This window comes from Vipera berus (assembly GCF_964194415.1).
Source record: "Vipera berus genome assembly, chromosome: 3".
NCBI lineage: Eukaryota > Metazoa > Chordata > Lepidosauria > Squamata > Viperidae > Vipera > Vipera berus.
Window position 1 is genome coordinate 155,887,531 of NC_138204.1, and position 18,436 is coordinate 155,905,966.

General features: G+C 37.9%; 1 protein-coding gene across 1 annotated transcript in view; it reads right to left on the reverse strand.

Annotated features, from left to right (window-relative positions):
- Window positions 1-5,910: 5,910 nt before the first annotated feature.
- The window catches only part of ZNF236 (zinc finger protein 236), a 60,617-nt gene continuing 48,091 nt past the window's right edge, over window positions 5,911-18,436 (reverse strand). Inside the window, exons 29-32 of the mRNA XM_081325994.1 lie at window positions 15,897-16,094; window positions 13,489-13,618; window positions 12,210-12,386; window positions 5,911-7,856 (exon numbers count right to left, since the gene is read on the reverse strand). Of these exons, the coding sequence (XP_081182120.1) occupies window positions 7,732-7,856; window positions 12,210-12,386; window positions 13,489-13,618; window positions 15,897-16,094 (630 nt within the window). The 3' untranslated portion in view covers window positions 5,911-7,731. The remainder of the gene's footprint in view (window positions 7,857-12,209; window positions 12,387-13,488; window positions 13,619-15,896; window positions 16,095-18,436) is intronic.

The window sequence follows — 18,436 nt, forward strand, 5'->3', positions numbered from 1 at the left end:
TTGTCAAGGAGAGAAGCAACCTAGAACTAAGGAGAAACTTCCTGACAGTTAGAACAATTAACCAGTGGAACAACCTGCCTCCAGAAGTGGTGAATGCTCCAACACTGGAAGTTTTTAAGAGGAGACTGGACAGCCATTTGCCTGAAATGGTATAGGGTTTCCTGCCTGAGCAGGGGGTTGGACTAGATGATCTCCAAGGTCCCTTCCAACTTACTTATTATTATTATTATTATTATTATTATTATTATTATTATTATTATTATTATTATTATTATTATTATTATTATATATAAGCATGTGGAAATGGGCTTGTCCCTCCACATGAAGAAGAATGCTCTTCTGAATTGCACTATTTTCAAATATAAAACTTGTTTTGTTGCTTGTGGCCTTCTTTTACTCTTGCAGTTTCGTTTGAGCTTATATGTTGTAGAATACATTTAGGCCCAAGCCGGCATCTACCTTAAGCTACGCTAAACAAAAAAATATATATTAGAACTTCTTGATACTTAATGCCACCTGGCATGCAGAGATACCGTTGCTGATAGTTCACTTTAATCTACCATAGGTTTTAAGTAACAGTCTTAATATGCAGCAATGAAAGATGAGAGAGTAGAAAAACACAGAAGCTGAACAAAACCAAATACCAAAATCGATAAACAAACATGAGCATGCACCTACACACAAATACATACGTCCCTCTATTACACCTTCTTTCAAAATGTTGCTGGCTATGTGTATTTTTCTATGTGTAGCCTCATACCATTGTGTACTCCACAACGCTATAGTGAGTTTCATTTAAGTGTATTGTTTTAAAGTGTATGAGAACAACTCCTGAAAAAGAAATAAAATACTCAACTTTTAATGACATTTGGAGAAATTTTTTAAAGGTATTTCATGCAAACTTACAGAGCAGCTAGCTGAAGCATATCAAGTTTGGAACTAAGTCTGGATGTAGATTATATACCTTTTTAAAAAAACAGTACGAGATGTGTTAAGGAACAAGAGCAAGTTTAAACGGTTTTCTTCTCATCTGTCTTTGTCAGAAAAGATGCTTCATTTCATTGAACTTATAAAGGAGGCTTATTTTATATTGTACAGGTAGCCCTGGACTTGAGTACAATTGAGTCCCAAATTTGTTGCTAAATGAGACAGTTGTTAAATGAGTTTTGCCTGTTCTATGACCTTACTTGCCAGTTGTTAAGTCAATCACTGAAGTTGTTAAGTTAGTAACGCCGTTGTTAAATGAATATGGCTTCTCCTTTGACTTTGCTTGTTAGCAGGTCACAAGAGGTGATCACATGACACACACACCCCGGGACACTGCAACGGTCACAAACATGAGTCAGTTATCAAGCGTCTGAATTTTGATCATGTGAACGGGGGTGGGATGCTGCAACGGTTGGAAGCATAAAAAACCATCATACATTATTTTCAGAGCCACCGTAACTTCAGTCACTAAACAAATGGTTGTAAAGTTGAGAACTACCTATATTCAGAACTGATACTAAATATGAGGGTTTGTGAACCTAACACCACTTCTGGTGTCCTTGGGAAAGGTGGGGCTATATTGAAGAGTTGCAGACTTTTCTTGCATCTGAGACACCTTCAACTGAATCTTAAGCTTATCCCTTATCTCTTATTTTCTTCCCCCAAATTTGCACCTTGCAATTAAGTGCCCTTGGGAGAAACAATGAATGTATTCTTTTTAAGAAGTTGAATATCAATGGATCAAACAAAAAGATGCTCATTACAGAACTGCTATAACAAAAAGCTCTTCAATGTTTATCTTCCCACTGTTAATTTCCAGAAACAGCACACAGTTCCTAAGTCCTAAGTCTTCTTTCACTGCTTAATGAAAGATTATTCTTAAGCAATAAACAAGGGTGCAATACGTCAGATGGCAATACTCACATAATTGATGATTTTTTAAAAAATGTGTCCCATAGAAAAAAAAACTTTCCAATCCAGAAATTAAATACATTAGGGCAAATTGTACTTTATTCTATGAGACAGATTTTTAGGAAGAAATAAAAGACTCTATTATTCCATCCAAACACATCCTTAATACACTACCTAAAATAATTATATTTACAATGCAATGGATCCTGTCTAGGGGAGCAATTACTTTGAATCCACACAGACTAACTCGGATGAGTACATTATATGGTGACAACAGCAACTGACATTCAACTTCATTTGAATATCAACGCTCTTAAACAAGCAAGTTACCATAGTGAATGAATTATTCACTGAATAAATTCAGTAACATGGCTTCCATCCTATGCAAATAATTCCACAGTATTGCTATGAGCGAGAAAACGCTGAAACAAAGTCTGTACTTTTCAAGTAGATGCATTATTCATGTTTGCCTCTGTCTACTTTTTACCTCTCTATGGGTCCCTATTTTTGCACATGAAACATTTTGTTTTCTGAAGCCCATTAATTTTTCCATAATGGCAGGACTACGCTTTCTTAATATGAATTTTAACTAAACTACACATTAGTCTAGGGTTCTGGTCCACAATGCAACGTTAATTAAAGGGCATTCAAATAGGGAACCATGATGGCTTTTCATAGTCAGAAATGTAAGATCCAATTCTTCCTTCTTTGCAGAAGAAATATAAAACGATGTCTAAAATTTGTGAGCAAATGTATTGAGCAAGCAAATCAGAATATATTCCTAACTAACTAGTGTTAAGGGACATAAGATATCATACAACCAGCCAATACACCACAATGATGACATGGAATAGCCTTCTAGACAGAAAATTAACAATCTAAACTTAAGCAAATGTTGCTAAAAGATGATGGAAATAGGTTGGTTGGGTTTAAAGAACAGTGAATTAAGTTCCACCCAAACAGTGGAGCATCCTTGCCTCTATTCTCCAATCCATTGTTTGTGGACCTAGAAAAATATATATTTTATTGTCTAAAGGATGAATGGAATTAATAATCCTATGGGTGGGAAGAGACTGTAGAGATCAAGTGCCACTCCTTACACAAATGAAAGCTCTTTGAGATTCTTGACGATTCTTGCTTTATGCTCCAAATCTGGTCAAAGTATGATGATATTATCTCTCATTTTTGAGCACAGGATTATAACTTTAAAAGCCCGAAAAGCCATTAGATGATCCATTGTATTTCTGGCCTTGGATGTTTGAAGCGCAGGGAAAATGTGGTTTGCATAGAAGAGGGTGAAAAAGCATTTCAGAGACAGAACATTAGGGGGAAAAAACCTACTTGCTTTTCAGGGCTGGTGAAATGAAAATGCAAAACAAAACAAGGAACTTACACGATACAATCAAAATTGCTTTTATCCATAGCAACCTGCATCTCTGCGATATAAACAGAGGAGGTACCGCTAGAAACTGCAAGTATATATAACATGATGTCTTAAGATAAAACTATTAGGTAGGATTCATGGAAGAGGTGCACATATTGAAAAATATATGTATTAGCAGCAGTAATTTCTTCCCCTTGTATTAAAATCTGCAATATTTTAAAAGTAAATTTGATAGTACCAAGTTTCAAATGTGTTTCAAATTTATGCAGCTAAGGAAGTAGCTCTATAATTGATTATTCTATAATTAAAGCTCAAAAACTCCGCTGAATATTAAATCAAAAACATTTGTCCAGTATGACTTCAACATACATATTCTTTCTAACCAGAGGTATAATGTGGAATTGTCCAATGAATGATAATAGTATAGGGATTTTCAAAAACAAGAAAAAAATTATCCCATATTCTGTTGTCCTAAAATTTAGCAATTTTAACTATTGGGAAAATGTAAAAAAAAAAATTGCAAGTTCCTGCAGCTTAATACTGTGGGAAAATGTCTGATATTTTCCTCAACAATTCCCGAAACTTTTATAGATGGAAAAAGTTGACTGACAATGAGCTCAGTCTAACCTAACTTGCCAAGAAATCTGCATAGAACATAATAGAAGAGAGCAATTATTTTAAATTGAAATAATATCTTAATGCAACAAAGCCTCTGGCTGATTAAATGCATTTAGAGTTTTTGTAGAATACTATCAAATTTCCCCTGAGAATTGTGTTTCCTAGGTTCATAAATGCTTGGTATACATCTTAAATCATTCCCCAAGGCAAGTAATATTTTCCTTTCTTTTTCCTAAAATATAAATTTGCTGCAAATTAATCAGGCTAACAAAAGAATATGAAAAATTAGGCAAGCATGGGGATTATATATATATAATCAAATCACAGACCAATATCTGTATGTAAGTTTAGAAACGCTTCCTTCATCGACCTAAACTACAATGTGATAAAGGGAAAATGAGCATTCCTTTCATCTGAGTTTCTGAGAGCAGTTTACTTTTACATTCTCTAAATCTAATATTTATTTAATGAGTTATTGTGTTTGAGAGAAAATATAATCTAGCATGACACTGGACCCTCTCTCAAATTGTGAAAGTCTCCTGTGAAATTCATATAATTCTGAGGTAGATGTATTTAAAATTAGATTCAAAAATACCAGAGCTCTATGCAGTATCTTCTTTTACAACTTCCTGTCATTTTTCAGAGATGCAGTATCTAACCGTCACATAATTATTTAAAGAGTATATATGGCTGTCCAAACTGAACAACACAACTCTGGGAGGCTTAAAAAAAGAATATACTATATGATTTATAGGACGATACTATAAAAAGACATGAAGATTTGAAAGAATGGCATAAACAGACAACCCCCCCCCTTAAAATAGCTTTATAGGGCAGGGGTCTCCAAACCTGGCAACTTTTAAGACTTGTGGACTTCAACTCCCAGAATTCCCCAACCAGCATTCTGGGAATTCTGGGAACTGAAGTCCACAAGTCTTAAAAGTCGCCAAGTTTGGAGACCTCTGTCATAGTGAAACACGGCTTTTCATCTTTAGAAATGAAATTATCATTCGTCTCAGCCTTCTCCTATAAAGCTCATATTTCGGGAGAAAAGCTTAGAGAACCCTTCTCCCACACTGCTTTCCCAATTGTCCCAAAGCTTACTATCCTAGGATTGCCCTAAAGGCAAGCTTGCTGGAAGCATGTTCAGCATTTTTCTTTTGTTACACAATACGTAATTAAAATTTAGAATCTGCTTGTATAAGAATTGGGCCTGGCTACTAGTTGGGCTGGCTTCAAGAAAAGGGTTGGACAATTCACAGAAGACATGGGAATTAATGACCCTTAGCTTTGATGGCAGTGTGACGGCTTCTGAAGGCCATCTCCTGGGAGAGTTGTGGGCGTCCTTGTGCTGTTTGGTTAGCCATTGTGAGAACAGATTTCTGAACTAATTGATGAGGGGCTCAATACAGCAGAGCATTGTTTATGTTCTTAAGTGCTAAAGTTTTTCAGCTGGGTACTCTTGGTATGCAAAACAAAGAAAAACAAGTGACAATAAGGCATACATAATTGTGGCAACAGCTGATCTTCTGAATTATTTGTCAGTCTCAGTATTGTTTGCCTGAATAAATATATTCTGGCCTTCTTGTCAAGAACGAGGTAGACTTCTCATTAAGATTTTGATTTAGTAATTCGGTGCAAAATGGTGACTCAAACTACTTCCTGTTCAAAATAAGCATCTAAACAATTATAGCCTAACTGTGTTGCAGCTAAAATAGAGGTGATTTTTGAGGAGAATAAAATATGGAGAGGTATAAGTGGTCTTTCAGTCAAGTTCCATAATCTAGACAGGGTAGATTTGGTCCACTGGTTTGCCATTTACAATATATGCCCTGAGTCACTGGGAGTTGGCAGCATATGCATTTAACATATTAGTAGAATTGATGGTTTAGACTAGATTATTATTAATTGTACATTTAAGATCAATTTCCTTAATCTACATAATATTTCTACATATCTTTTACTTAGGACTTCAAACAGGCCACAGAAAAGAATAGCAAACAGAGCTAACTTTATATGTTGTACTTAAAAAATAAATATGGAAATATGTGAATTTAATTTGTGTGCCTCTGGTGATGTGCAACAGACTGTGCATATGCACAGTATACATAATGCTGTTTCTTTTTTTCTTAAAGATATTATGTTCTTCCAATCACATAAGGATATCGATGAGCACAAAAATTATTTGCAAACAAAGCAAAACACTTTCAATAAAGCTGGTAGAAAAAACTCTTTGAAATGGAAAAAATATTCAAGGCGAAGATAGCAGAATAGCATGAAATATCTGCCTTACATTAATTCAGGCATACTAATTATTCCCATCAATAAGAATACCTACTTAATACCCCTAAAAAGGAATAACATATCAGACAGAAAACCATATTTGGAAAAAAATTAATATTATTCAACATGTTTGACTTAAATATTTCCACATAACAAAAGTGTTATTTTCAAGTCACCAGCTATATTACTTATATACATATGTCCAGAGTTAACAAAAGAATTATGAGATGTCCTATCAAAAGCAGTGATTTTTTTTCCTTTTTTTGGAAAATAGAAAGTACTAGTCTTATAATACACAAAATATAAATTATATGTACAGATAGTTGTTTTTTTCTGGAACCAAGAAACAAATTAAAAGCAATAATATATTCATAAAGATATAACATGTCTACATTACATTAAAATGAATCAATACTGATTTTGAAATGTTCATCTAAAGTTGAAAACTTTATAAACACTTCTTGAAACTGGAATTATTATTTACAAAATATACTCATCAGCCACACAGAGGCTTAAATATCTGTATATATACACACACACATATATATAACATATAAAGAAATTTTAAAATTTCAAAGTAAAATTAAGCAAGATCTTTCTGTCTTTGGAATGACTAAAACAAAACATATGCTTTGTTCCAATGTGGGTGTTTTGATATGATTATACCTCTTTGAAATAAATGGGACCTTTCAGAGTAATACTGAAAAAGCCTAGGTAGTCTTTAAACATTCTATAACTGTCAAGACAAATTGATGACAATAGTAACAAGGACTTCTAATCTGGAGCTATCTTTCAGAATGACTGTGCTGTAACTTAACCTGCAGCTAATTTGGTCTGCTTAAGGGAATATATAGTCTTATAAGTCCTACCGTCTTGAATATATGGCTTATATGTTTATAGTTATTCAGCAAAAGGTTTTTCTGCTGAAAGATCTATATGAAAATATATGTGTTCAACATTTACTTCATGGAATCTCAGTTGTTAGTGTTCATTTGAATTATTGCTGAGTTTAAAGCTGAGAAATAGTAACAGTCATCAAACAAAATGAATACGAGCTATCATCCTGACATATCTGCAACACCAATTAATGGTCTAAAACAGCCTTAGATCATGTACTATCTGCGCTGGAACATGCATCATCTACGGCACCCATAAGATTTTATTTGTTTTAAATACTCAAGACATCCTCATGATTGACAGAACATCCCAAAGGCCTATTTCAGATTCACTCTTCACTGATTTCAAAGTCTGGGTGTATTTCTGTTTTAGAGAATACACTTATGGTGGAATGAAAAGATAAACAAGTTCCATCTACCTGAGATCACTGATTGTAGACAATACAGCAAAGTTTATCGGATGTTTCTCAAATATTCTATATGCTTACAAAAGACAGTAATTCATTTAGGTGTTTCATAATATTTAAAAAGCTATATATCATCCTTATTATTTGCAATATGCTTTAATAGTAAAAATCCACAGATGACTATTTTTAGAAGAAAAAAAATATTCTAGTCCCGAAAGCATTTGGAGCTTTCATCTTATAGTCATCAAAAAATATTGGTTATACTCTGCCATTCATTTGATGATTCTTGAACAACTTCTTCCAAATTTAGAGCACGATTAATGTCTTCGCCTTCCTGTCCTTGATGACTGGTTGATTCTTGCACTGCACCTATCATAATAAAAAGATAAAAGAACAATAAGAGAGATGGCATAAAGTCCTCAGGCAAATGGCGGAAAATTAAATCTAAAATATATTTTACTGACTACACAGCAATGATATACAAATGGGAGGGTCTGAAAAAAGGAAATATAAGACTAAGAGCCTTGAGGCTTGTTTTGAGTAAATGCCTATCATAACTTTTAATTTAAAGAACATTCATCTTCAAAGGGGTGCTCATCACTTTTCTTTATTGCTATCCTTTTGACACAGAGCACTACATGCAGTTCTAGTCTGTGGTACGTCCGTTTCTTTTAACAGAGTAGTTTGTTCAGGAAAATCAATATTTAATTTATGTCTATTAAAATTTATATGCCAGACCTCAAAAGTAATGGAGCTCTATATGCATAAATACTTTTTGTGATCAAGAAAGTAACAGAGAAGTTGTTATCTGTAAATTCTACTTTCCAAACCTCGTCATTTAATGCCCTTTCCACAGCTGTATTTATTCACGATACAGCCATCAAAATTGCACGATGAACACAAATCCAAAGCAATTTCACAAATATAAAGAAAAAAGACCGAATATATATATTTGATTTGTTATGCCTCTTAGAGGTACACCAGAGAAGAATGGCTGCTTTTCTTTCAGCAAGCCAGATGTATTGCAAATCATAGGTCTTCTTACAATATAATCAAGTTTCTACAGCATATCCACTGGGTATTTAACATTATTGTGACATCAATTAAATATGCAGTGTTTTGCTTCACGTGAACATACTCTCAAGAAAACAGCCTTCTTGTTCATTACAGGTAGTCCTCGCTTAACAACAGTAATTGGGATTGGAATTCCCATTGCTAATGGTGTGGTCGTAAAGTGATATCACATGACCATATTGTTTAGCACTGGCAATCCTGTTAAGTCTTTATTGATGCCATTAAGTGAGCATCATGGGTATTAGGCAAGGACCTCATATGACCACAACTTGCGACTTCCTGCAGACTTCTCACAAAGTCAATGGAAAGCCAGTGAGAAATCTACGGCTCACAAGCAGGCAGGCAGGAGGGCGAGTACTATGAAAGAGAGGGTGGGGTGCTCCCGTGAGTGCTCCCCAAATAGGGAGAGGGTGCTGTGGTAAGGGTGTGAGTCTGTGTGGGCTGGGAAGGGGGTGCTGTGGTGAGACACAAGTGCATGCAAGCCAGGGAGGATGTGGCAAGGGAAGGGTGCTAACGTGAAATCCCTGGGATCTGGTACTCCGTAGCAAAGATGTTCGGGAGAAAATTGGTGGGACCAACTAGCAACCTTCCCTGCTGGCATCTCCAATTTACTTTGCTTGTGAACTGGCAGGGAAGGTTCCAAATGATATTCACATGAGCACAGGATGCCACACCTATCAAAAAGTATGAAACAATTGCCAAGCACCCAGATTCTGATCCGTGACGGCAGGGGTGCTGGGACAGCCAAAACTTTGAGAACCAATGGTAAATACCACTCATTTAGCACCATCATGATTTCAAAAGGTCACTGAATGAACAGTTGTTAACCAAGGACTCCTATAATAAGACTTATACAAAAGGAAAAGCAGACCTATTCCCCTTTGAAGGTGAATAATCTATAAATTAAACTTGCATGCATCATATTTATATAAAAGATGATGCATGCAGGTTTGGGAGTTTGTGATTTCATTTTATTGACTCAGTGATGCTTTCCTGATAGTTAACTCTTGGCCTTCCTAGAGGTCCCCGAATAAATGGGCAAGCAAGCCTTCACTTGCTTCAGAATCTATCATATATAAGCAAAGCAAATAGATTGCCTCACATCTTCACCTCTAATAGCCAATACATGTATTGATCAGAAAGCCACTATTTTCAACTCCATTTTAAACGGCGGTTGAAATCATTTTATTGTAATAAGTACAATGTGGTCTGGTAAATTTGAGTTGCATTGGGTAGTAATTGCAATGCTACAGTTGTTAGATATAGCCTTAACATCAAAAAAGAATGAAAAACATTGAGCGATAATAATTAACTAGTCCAGAAGGCAAATAGGTTCCCACAAGATAATAGAAGATGAAAAGATCAAATCCTTCCTAATAAAGGCCACTTGCAGAGCATCTGAAAATGTCAGGGAGAAATTTTGTCATCTGTCTCTATAAACCCTTGCTTAACTCTATGAAGACGTAGGTAGGTTTGAAAATAGAATAGCACATACAATATGGGTTTAAAGCAGAGGTTCCCAACCTTTTGAGCACCAGGGACCGGTTCCGTGGAGAGCATTTTTTCTGTGGACCGGAGGGGGTGTGGCTTCACGTACTGCCCCACTCAGGGGCGGGGCAACAGTAGTGCCAGTGGGACGTTCAGGGGGGCGATGCTACCACCGGCAGGATGATCAGGGAGTGGGGTGACGCTAGCACTGGCGGGACACTTGGGGCAGGGCAGCACTAGTGCCGACGGGACGTTCAGGTGGGCGATGCTACCACCGGCAGGATGCTCAGGGAGTGGGGCGACGCTAGCACTGGCGGGACACTTGGGGCAGGGCAGCACTAGTGCTGGAGGGATGCTTGGGGCAGGGCGGCGCTAGCACTGGTGGATGTTCGGGGGCAGGGCAGCACTAGCGCTGGCGGGACACTCAGGGGGCGGGGTGATGCTAGCGCCGGCAGGACTCTTGGGGGGGGAGGCGGCACTAGTGCCAGCAGGACGCTTGCTGCAGTGCAAGTGGGAGGGTGAATGCTCGCGCGTGCACTGGCCATCCCTTCACGCGGCCTGGTAGTAGGCCACAGCCCACAGGTTGGGTACCCCTGGTTTAAAGTTCTATATTCTTTAGAGTAAAACCTTGAGTTTAGAAAAATGTTCTTGGCATACTTTGATGATGTATCTTCCTGCCTTGGTATATCTACTTGGTAGATATCCCTTAACTCCGGTATATGGGACAGACAAGGATCTCACACCCTGAACATTTGTTTAAATAATAACAACAATCAGTTTACTAGCAAACAAATGTGCTTATAAATGTGTGAATGGGATAAAGGGACTAACAAACTACTTTTGTTTTCTCAGCCTCAAGTATAGTTAATTGTATATCACTTTGAATATTTTCTCCTAGCCTTAGATGATAAGCCAGTATTGCCGTTTGTCTTTAAAATGTACCAAGGACATTTTTCTGAACTCAAGATTTTACTCTAAAAAATATAGAATATACCACAACTTTAAACCCATATTGTATGTGCCACTGTATCTGCAAACCTACCTTTGCCTTCATTCAAGAGTTAAAGAAGGATTTATAGAGACCGATGACCAAATTTCTCGCAGTCTCTCTCAGATGCTCTGCAAGTGGCTTTGATTTGAATGGCTTTGATCTTCTCATCTACTGTTATCTCCTGGGACCCTATTCTGCCTTATGGACTAGTTAGTTATTGTCCCTCAATGCTCTTCATCCTCTTCTGGTCTTCAGACTATGCCTCATAACTGTCTTTACCACTGCAATCACTGCCACTACTGTTGACTCCATTTTAAACAGTCATTTTTCCAGACCTCCATTCCAATTCCTATAGTTCTGTTTCTTGTTTTTCAAGGCTTCCTTCTTCATGTCAACCCAATCCAATAGCTTCTCCTTCTATCTCCTATGTGAGAACTATCTTATAAAAATTAAAATAACATCTACATTCATCTACTTGTTTTCTCCAAAGCAAGCAGAATTTGGCACCTAAATATTTATTTGCACCGCAACACAGAAATCTGAATAGGTGACAATCTGGCTGGGAGACATGGCTAATGCATGCAGCTGCATCACACCCTATTTTTATTCTTAGGGCTCACATTTTTGCCTTACATTTTATTTTTCAGTCAGAAAATGGCAAAACTTAAGTTTGTTCCAAAATGCTTTTTCAAATTCAAATGCAGGACTGAAATAATTAATGTATTAGCCAGGTGTGCCTGGCTGAGGAATTCTGGAAGTTGAAGTCCACGAGTCATAAAAGGGCCAAGTTTGAAGACCCTTAAGATGTATATTCCTCTAACTCAGAAGCTGTAAGTAGAGTACAGGATGGCTCCTCCTTCCAGCTTTCCCTAAAGCAACCACCATATGAAGTAGGATTTCTCAATACTTCTCAACAACTATGCCACCTGTATAACTGGACTGGAATATAACTGTACTGCACAACTGAAAACATTTCTGCTCAATAAGCAACTGAATTACATTAATACCCCCTACCATGCATTATTTAAAAGATTCAGAGCCAGAGCACAAAGCTCAGTTCTTATAGTGCTCGGTACAATCACAGAAAATTAGAAATGCTGAGTCTCTTCAGTATAAGGCTATAAAATAGAGAGTTGCGTCAAACTTTCTCAGAGCAAATATCACATTACCAGAATAGCCATGAGCCCGTTTCATATGAAGCTTCATGTTGCTTTTCTGGGTGAAGCCCATTGTACAGTAATCACATTTGTACGGCCTTTCTCCTGTATGTTTTTTCATATGAACTTGCAGTGCACTCTTCTGGTTAAAAGCTTTCTCACACAAGGTACACTGAAAGGGCCGCTCACCTTTGGTAAAGAAGCAAAGAAACAAGAACAGAGGAATTGACACAAAAGGTAAATTGCAACAAAGACCCCTTAAACTTCCCATTTCCTCAAACGTAACCTGAAAAGTATCTTTTTCACTTCAAGTGAACTAAGCAATCATCTACCCCAGGGGTAGGCAACCTGGGCTCTTTTATGACTCATGGACTTCAACTCCCAGAATTCCTGAGCTATGCTGACTCAGGAATTCTGGGAGTTGAAGTCCATGAGTCATAAAAGAGCCCAGGTTGCCTACCCCTGATCTAGCCCATTACAAACCACATGGGCTTAGGGCTTTAGTCACAAATGTTCCAACAGTATGCTGGAAGTTGCTATGGGACAATAAAATGGGAAGCTGATTTTCTTAGCCTATATTCGTGCAAAATAACCAACATATTATTCAAACAAAAGTCAGTTTAATAGATTTCTTAAGGGTCACCTATGTTAACGTATTTAGGGGATGCAGCGATTCTACTTGAAAGTTTGCCTAGACTCATGACGCTCCCCAAATATCACAAAGTGGTTGAAGACTCTTATTTCTCTTTCACTATACATAGTCCCTAGGCAACGTGGCATTTTCTCCGTTTCTTTTCAAATAATCTGTTTGATCTGAGCATACTGTAGTTACAATAGAAAAAATTTCAGACAGATAAAGTATCCATATGTGCAACGTTTATGTTATATCCTCTACCACTGCAGACAAAATGGGAAGCTATCAAAGCAGGATACATAGAATATGGAGGAGAAAATCCAGTTAAATAAGAGAGGTTCTCTAGCTCGTCGGAATTGGTTCCACCCTTCTGGATCCTTCTATCCTGAAGGGCAGCACCTACAGATGAGAACTGTCTTTCATGAAGAGGACAGCAGTCCACGTAGATACCTTAGAATACTTTGTCTAATATGTTATGTCTACAAGTCATGAATTGCGATAAGGGGAGGAGCTTTCTCAATATTAATAGCCTCAAAAATGCATGGTATTAAAAAAAATGAGGCTTCTTTGCCATTGGTGATTTAGATATAATTAGCAGAATGGTTAAAATCTAACCTCAAATACTGCAATGGGTATCACTCAGTGCTGTTTAGTTACCTGTATGGATGCGACTATGTCTTTCCAATTGACTTGGTTTAGCAAAGGCTTTTTCACAAGTGTCACATTTAAATACTCTTGGCTTTTGGGAACTCAGTGATGGTCCATCCTGATGCGTTTGCATATGCTCCTAATCAAAGACAAAATGCATTTCATTTGGCACAATATTTTTTAATAACAGAAATATATTTGGAGGCTTGTTATAATTTGGTTCCAGTTTCTACAACCCTCTATTCATTTTGCAGATCTGGCCCAGGGACGTTACATAACTCAGAGCAAAAGGACAAGAAATGTGCAGTGGCTCGTGGAATGCCACACTTCAAAGACAGACAGACATCACCGCTATGGATGTCTAGTTTAATTAAAAGAAGGGGTAGGGGTGACATAATAGCAGTGTTCCAATATCTAAGGGGCTTCCTCAAAGAAGAGATGGTCAACCTATTCTCCAAAAAAACTGAAGGCAGGACAAGAAGCAACAGATAGAAAGTAATCAAGGAGAGAACCAATCTAAGGAGAAATTTTCTGACAGCGAAAATATTAATCGGTAGAATGGCTTGCCTTCAGAAGCTGTGGGTGCTCTACGACTGGAGGTTTTTAAGAAAAGATTGGACAACCTGTCTGAAATAGTATAGGGTTTCCTGCTTGAGCAGGGCTCAAGACTAGTTGTACTAGAAGACTAGTACCTTCCAACTGTTATTCTGCTATTTATAATTTCTATATACATTAGAAAGATAAGCACCACATCTCCCTAGATTCCAAATGTACAAAGAGCTGCTTATTCGTTTACATTCAAACATAACGGTTTCTAATTTTTATTGAAGCAAACTATGATTCAGAATGAAACATTTCTTTTTCTCTTCAAACTAAGATTTAGCATTCAGGACAACAAGTGGAATTTCCTGCTAATTCCTACTTGAAATAATGTTTAAGGTGACATAATAAAATATAATGGTATTTATGGTTGCAACATTAAATAAAATAGCAAAGCAAGAACACACAAGCAACTGGGCTAACACTTTTGAACACTTTGTCTTGATAAAAAAAATTCAAGGTTTTAATGAAATACTGAAACACAAGAGGTGGAAGTAGCAAGCTCAGGTTTCCTTAAGGAAAATCAATGAAGTGCCATGGAATTGCATTGCCTGTACTGTCAAGAGGAACAAAATCCTTTCTGTAAAAAATGAGCACCTGGAAGGAAGTTTGCTCATTTGCTAGAAAAAAAGTGCTTCGCTGCAATTAATAGTTACCATGGAAGTACAGAGGTGAAGGAGTGATAGTACAGCCCTCCATTTAAATAAATGTGAAAAATGGAAGCACGGATATTCCAACAATAAGATCAAACAAATCTGGAATCCTGAAGGCAGTGCAAAATTGATTTCAGTGTCAGGGTAATGCAAAACCTTTTAAAAAAGGCGTTCTGCACTATGCATGGGGTGGCAGGGTGATATGCAACGAGCTTATTTTTAAATTGTTCAAACAGATGCAGACGTGATGCAAAGTCATGAAGCTACTTTGGAAGCTGATCCCAGATATTGTTGAATTATTTTGTTCTGTTGGAGAGAAAATGTTGCAAAACTTCTCCTTAAAAGGTTCTGCATAGTTCTACCATGGTAAGGTAAAGGTAAAGGTTCCCCCGCATATGCGTGCTAGTCGTTTCCGACTCTAGGGGCCGGTGCTCATCTCCGTTTCAAAGCCAAAGAGCCACCGCTTGTCCGAGGACGTCTCCGTGGTCATGTGGCCGGCATGACTAGACACCAAAGGCGCACGGAACGCTGTTACCTTCCCACCGTAGTGGTCCCTATTTTTCTACTTGCATTTTTACGTGCTTTCGAACTGCTAAGTTGGCAGAAGCTGGGACGAGTAACAGGCGCTCACTCTGCTACGCGGCACTCGGGATTCGACCCACCAAACTGCCGACCTTCTGATCGACAAGCTCAGTGTCCTAACCCACTGAGCCACCACCTCCCTTCTACCATGGTAAAGTTACTACAAATCACGGTAACACCCATTGACAAGTCCATGTTGTTTTCTTGACAGCAATAAGGTCGCCATTTATTCTTTCCTTCTTCTGGGGGTTGCCTTCAAGTCCCTACTTTTCCGAAATACCCTGATGTTACTTGGAAGTCTCCTATCCAACTAATAACCAGGGTCAACTGCTAAACCTCAGAGGCAAGACAAGGCTGATCACAGGTTCCCATTATTATTATTTTTCCTTCATGGCATTTTCCTGCAAGTGCAAGGTCCTTCCTCCCACCCCCTCGGATCAATCCAGTATTGGTTGCAACCCGAACTGTCCAACCAGCTTGTCACCTAATCCTGGTAATTGTGGGCTGAGACAGTGATCAGCCCAAAGTACACCCAGCTGGCTTTTTAAATTTTTATTAAAACTGATTAATTTCATCTCGTACCTTAAGATGGGTGGCTCGTTTGAAAGCTTTATTGCAAATATGACAGACGTGGATTCTTTCTTTTCCATGAACTTCTTTACTGTGCTGCATTAGCATGGTGATCGAAGAAAACGTTTGACTACACTCAAAACAATGATGCACACGGGCCTCTTTTTCAATTTGAATACTTTTTGACGGAGTTGGAGAAACCTCACTCACCTGTAACAGGGACATAAAGTACACAGACAAATAATTATGGCAAATACAACATTTGTGAGAACATTTAATTGCCTTTTCAGATGTGATACAATTACATCTCAAGCGCTTAACTTTATGATACAGCCTCGACACACATATTACCCCAATTCTTCCATGTAATAATGGATTAATAAACTTGTTAGCAGCTACCTGCAAGCTACGCGTATACATATGTGGATACAGATCACACATCACACATCAGTAACCTGGTAAAAGAATAAGGGTGTTCAATATTTTTTCACCCCAACTTAGGGATACCAATTTCTCTGTGAATTTCTATTTCATTATATGACAACAGATTATTCTGCTGTCAAATTACCCCTCACACATGGACTAGGAAGGCAGGATCAGTTTATCAATCATAACAGGCAACTGCCTCTTCATCTTCTGTAGAAACTTTTTTTAGGCTGTTTTTCCCAGTTTCCCAATCAAGCCTACACTCCTGATATTATTATTATAAAATTATTATTATATTATATGGAATGGAAGGGACGCAGTGGCTCAGTGGGTTAGGACACTGAGCTTGTCGATCAGAAGGTCAGCAGTTTGGCGGGTCGAATCCTGAGTGCCGTGTAACAGAGTGAGCGCCTGTTACTCGTCCCAGCTTCTGCCAACCTAGCAGTTCGAAAGCACGTAAAAATGCAAGTAGAAAAATAGGGACCACTACGGTGGGAAGGTAACAGCGTTCTGTGCACCTTTGGCGTCTAGTCATGCCGGCCACATGACCACAGAGATGACCTTGGACAAGCGCTGGCTCTTCGGCTTTGAAACGGAGATGAGCACCGGCCCCTAGAGTTGGAAACGACTAGCAAGCATGTGCGGGGGAACCTATACCTTTACCTTTATATGGAATGGAGCTTCATACGCGAGCACAAGCGCCCTCTGCCCAAGTGCCCTCTGTGTGCGGGAGTGGAGATTCGCATGTACATGCGCACTTGCCCATCACTCACACAGCCCGGTTTCTTTGGGTATTAAAGTAATGTCAGCTTCTGTCCATGTATTTGGTATTTTAGACTCTGAAAGTACTTCATTACATAGTTCTTTCATTATTGGACTTGTAGACATTTATAGAACTCTGCGGTAATCCGTCTGAACCCGGAGTCTTATCATTTTTTTGTCTTTTTTATAGCCTCTGTCATCTCCATCATTTTTTCATTTAAAATGTTTTGTATATTCTCTGGGATTTTTGGTAAATCCGCTTTTTTAATATAGCGCTTTATTTTTTCTTGAGAAGTTTCCTCTATGTCGTAATGTGTCTCATAAAAGTAATTATTTTTTTTAATTATATCATTTTTTTAACTGTAAATCTCCTCTTGAGTCTTGCAGTTTATTTATCAAGTTTCTTTTTTCAGTTTGTATGCTACCCACCTCCCCGGTTTATTAGCATTTCCCCCCCCAAAAAAATTCTGTTTGGCCCTTTTGATTTGTTCCGCTGTTTTTTCGGCCTCTGCTAGATTTTTATTTATGTTTTATTAGTTCCATTTGTTTTTTAAGTCTTTTCTTTTGTGGATCTATTTGTAGTTCTGATTCTAATTTCATAAATTCTTCCTTTAGCTTTAACCATTTTTTTTCTTTATTCTTTTTCGCCATGTAGGGATTCAAACAGGCCATGGCTTGGTAGTCAGTTGCAGCCCTGGGATTGGGAATCCCTGCTCTAGGCAGTTTATAATGTCAGCATTATTTGCATAATGCCCCCAACAGCCTCGGTCCTCATTTTATCAACTTCAGAAAGATGGGAGGCTGAGTCAACCTCGAGCCTCGTTAGGATCAAACTCCAGGCTGTGGGCAGTTAGCCTGAAATACTGCACTTTAACCACTGTCCCAATTTCCTCTTTCCTTTTTGAGGAAAGAAGATGTCAGCCTTACCAGATAGACCAGACAGGAAACACAGCCAGATAAGCTTATTCTACTTTATGGTAAAGCTACATTAATCGAATCTTACAAGTCTGAAAGTAAAATCTCCTGCCACCTCCTTTACAGCTCAAGAAACTAGGGAGGATTCCTTCCAAGTCTTTTGCTACGCTCACTATCTAGCTGTGGATTATGTCCTCTCTTATCTGACTGTTTTCTAGGCAGCATCTTTTCACCCTTCTCCCAAAATCTTTTCCACATTCCATTATAGGAGTTTAGAAACTTCTATTCCTGATATGCAATAAGTCTTATGATAATGTCTGTTTAAATCCCAAACACTTGGTTTGTTCCACACTATGTTTGCCTAATTTGTGGTGCAATAATAAACCAAGAACGCAAGACTTCTATCTCAGCCAAGTTGTTGAATGGATCAAAAAGAATACGTAGACCCA